The sequence below is a fragment of the Sinocyclocheilus rhinocerous genome, unplaced genomic scaffold (genome assembly GCF_001515625.1).
Source record: "Sinocyclocheilus rhinocerous isolate Xijiao unplaced genomic scaffold, SAMN03320098_v1.1 scaffold313, whole genome shotgun sequence".
NCBI classification, from domain to species: Eukaryota; Metazoa; Chordata; class Actinopteri; order Cypriniformes; family Cyprinidae; genus Sinocyclocheilus; species Sinocyclocheilus rhinocerous.
The window spans coordinates 647,466-650,923 of NW_015627539.1; the positions used below are offsets into that span (position 1 = coordinate 647,466).

General features: G+C 36.8%; 1 protein-coding gene across 1 annotated transcript; it reads right to left on the reverse strand.

Moving 5' to 3' along the window:
- Positions 1–248: 248 nt before the first annotated feature.
- On the reverse strand, positions 249–2,761 carry LOC107729924 (lysozyme C, milk isozyme-like). Its single transcript, XM_016540666.1, has 5 exons — positions 2,581–2,761; positions 1,186–1,398; positions 999–1,059; positions 739–780; positions 249–351 (listed from the first exon to the last, which is right to left on the reverse strand). The coding sequence occupies exons 1-5, from the start codon at positions 2,759–2,761 to the stop codon at positions 249–251; spliced, it is 600 nt and encodes a 199-aa protein (XP_016396152.1).
- Between the last annotated feature and the right edge of the window lie 697 nt (positions 2,762–3,458).

The following is a 3,458-nucleotide window of genomic DNA, read 5'->3' on the forward strand; positions in this document are numbered from 1 at the left end:
AGTTTATTAATGCACAAGCGCCTTCTATTCAAAGTCTTTATATGTTTAAACACGCACAGATCCCACCACCATCATAACAACCTCATTACCATTCACTCAAAGGCAGTTGCTGTGGAAACATCAGACTGTTGTGTTTTTAAAGTGACTGTATGCAGCTGATCTACTAGTATTGTTAGTTAGGTAGTCATAATTATTCTCTAGTTGACTAGTACAAATCTACAGTATTAGAGCAGGTCAGAAGAATAAAATCACAGTGTTGTTTCACTCATTGGTGTTGTTGCACTCGGACACTCAGCAAAATACAGAGAGGGAACCACAGAGTGACACTCCTTCACCAAAATGGTGTTCAATCTGTAACACACAAAAGAAAGTCACACTTTAAACATTCAGGCCTGATTTTGCTTCTTAAACCTTTAATGCAGTTGTATTTGAGGTAGACAAGTATAAATATGCAAAGTGAAATATTATTTGTCCCTAACTTAAGTTTCATATTTTATTACATTTTATGAGTATTAATGAGTTTACACGATTTGCTAAATTATAACAGTAGACCATTGCACAACGTTCATGGGTTCGATACCCAGAGAAAGCAAGAACTGATAAAATGCATAAATGTAAATGTAAAATATGAACCCTGCACACTGTTGTGACAAAACTGGTTTTTGCTGCAATTGCATGCAGGTGCTTTTTGCATATATGAAATTATAAACAATCATAAATTGATTGTTTTCAACTTACGTTACAAGTGGAAGAGAGAGGATGTTTTTGGGTCTAGGTTTACTGTGAAGAGAAAAAAAAAACATCATGTTATGAATGTAATGAAACCCTTTTTACGGTTTCAGGATTCTCATAAGTGTAAGTCATCATAGTTGGGTAAACTTATATAATGCTGAATGGACACCAACATTTTTACGTTTCAGTTAGCTTCAGTAGCAAAAGAAAAATCTATGATACATCTAGATCATTCAGTAAGCAATGTCTGTAGTCTGTGCACTTACATGCTGCTAATAATGGTATTCAGGCAGGCGATGTCATCTGAGACATCATCGTCATTAAAAGCTTTTGAGAAAAGAGAAAACATGCAAAACCTTATTCAGTTGGCTTATGTTGAAAGCAATAGGAATATGGCGCAGAAATTCAGAAAACACAGTTATGATTATTATGGCGTTTTCCCATCAAACTCACCAGTGCAGCTCGTGTTGCAGACATTGAAAGATGGGTTCATGCCAGAATCACAGGCCAGCTGATCACTGAGCTGAAACACACCGTACAGGTGCCAGACGGGACGCCGCTTTGCGTTTGTCTTTATAGAGTGGATATTTAAGAGCTCTTTAGGTTTGGCGGGGACGTTTTTGACAAAGCTGGTGTTGAAGCCTGTAGCACCGGCCAAGCAAACAACTGCATCAGAATGAAAGGAAAATGCATGTGAGAGTGATTGACCTGTCATCTGCACATTATGTGACATAAATGTGACCCTGGACCACAAAACCAGTCATAAGGGTCGGATTTAAAAAATAAGCTTTCCATTGATGTATGGTTCGTTAGGATAGGACAATATCTGGCCGAGATACAACTATCTGGAATCTGAGGGTGCAAAAAAAAAATCAAAATATTGAGAAAAGTTGTCCAAATGAAGTTCTTAGCGATGCATATTACTAATCAAAAATTAAGTTTTGATTAAGTTTTGATAGATTTATGACAAATTACAAAATATCTTCATGGAACATGATCTTTAATTAATATCCTAATGATTTTGATCTGAAATGTGTGTTGGCAGTGTGTGTACACAACCACCCTATAATGATAAAAATCCACCCAGTGTTTTTTTTTTTAATCTACTAAAATCTTTACCCCTTTCTCAAATCAAGCCGATCACAGGCCCCTCCCATGATAGTTTGATTGACAGTAGCGTTTCAGCAGAGACTGGACTGGTGTCTTACCTCAGACCTGCTCTGAGTGAGCTGTCATCAGTCCGCCATTGTTTCACTGCTGGAGCAGATGTAGACAAGAATGACTCCTAAGCGATTGAGGTGTTCTGTTGTTGGATGTAATAATGAACATAGCAGTCGTCATTTACTCCTGAGATCTGAGCCGCTGAAGACGCAGTGGTTTACGTTTGTTTCTGAAGTGAATGCGCCCCTGATCTACATAAATGCATCTATGTTCGCGCGAATCATTCATGATCCAGCCTCATCTACAGAAGAAGTGAGTATAATGTTTTGTAATGAATCTTTGCAAATCGCCTTTCCTAATAATGTGCTAATTAGCCAGTTTCACGATGAATGCGGCTAAAGTAAACAGTCTCTCTGAGAGCAGCTCGGAAGAGAGGGGCGGGGTCAGCAGAGCTCATTAACATTTAAAGGAAAATGCTACAAAAATGGCTTGATCTGAAAAGAGCTGTTTTTGACAGGGTAAAAAAGGTGTTTTTTACACTACCATTGAGAAATTTTAACCAAACTATGTTACAGACTTTTCATTAAGACCCTAAAGAATCATATCAACTCATATGACCCCTTTAAGACTGCTTTTGTGGTCCAGGGTCACAAATATAATGGTGAGTGAAAGGAATCTGTTACTCACGTCTAGCGTTGAGATCGTTCGGGGTCATTTTGTCTCCCATGGCCCGAATCACCTGAATCTGAGCCGCCTCCAGCTTCTCCTTCAGCTCACATTTACTGATAATCCGTCCCTCAGTCACACTGGACACCAGAAAAACCAGAGCAAACGCCGCCAACATCTTCACTGGGTTTATGCTCTTCATCTCTGCTGTCTGGAGAGTAAACTGCAGAGAGTGAAAGCAAAGATATTTGGGAGATTTCTTTTTAGTCAGATACAGCACATTGGTTCCAGAGGCATAATGCATAAAGTCCATTAAAATGTCTCATTTCATTCTAGTTTTGCAAGCAAACAAACAAATTTTAATTTCAAAACCATTTTATTTAGAAAATATGCATTAAATTGATCAAGTGACATTCAAAATTATTTTTCTCAAATAAATGCTTTTCTTTTGAACTTTGTATTCATCAGTGCATCCTGAAAAATGTTGGTTTCCACAAAAACATGAAGCAGCAGAACTGTTTTCAACATTGATAATAATAAGAAATGTTTCTTGAGCAGCAAATCAGCATATTAGACTGATTTCTGAAGGATCATGTGACACTGAAGACTGGAGAAATTATGCTGAAAATTCAGCTTTGATCACAGCAATAAATTACATTTTAATTTTTTTAACATTAGAAAGTTATTTTAAATTGTTACAATATTTCAAAATATTACAGTTTTTACTGTATTTCTAATCAAATAAATGTAGCCTTGGTGAACAAAAATGTGACCCTGAACCACATAGATTTGACCCAGCCAAAAATACATTGTATGGGTCAAAATTATAGATTTTTCTTTTATGCCAAAAATCATTAGGATATTAAGTAAATATCATGTTCCATGGAGATATTTTGTAA

Excerpts from the sequence above, each read along its gene's own strand:
- LOC107729924 (XM_016540666.1), bottom strand. The coding sequence starts at position 2,761 with ATGAAGAGCATAAACCCAGTGAAGATGTTGGCGGCGTTTGCTCTGGTT. Across the intron at positions 1,060-1,185 it reads CTGCAACACGAGCTGCACTG|CTTTTAATGACGATGATGTC; the intron begins GTGAGTTTGATG and ends TTTTCTCAAAAG. Across the intron at positions 781-998 it reads AATACCATTATTAGCAGCAT|TAAACCTAGACCCAAAAACA; the intron begins GTAAGTGCACAG and ends TTCTCTTCACAG.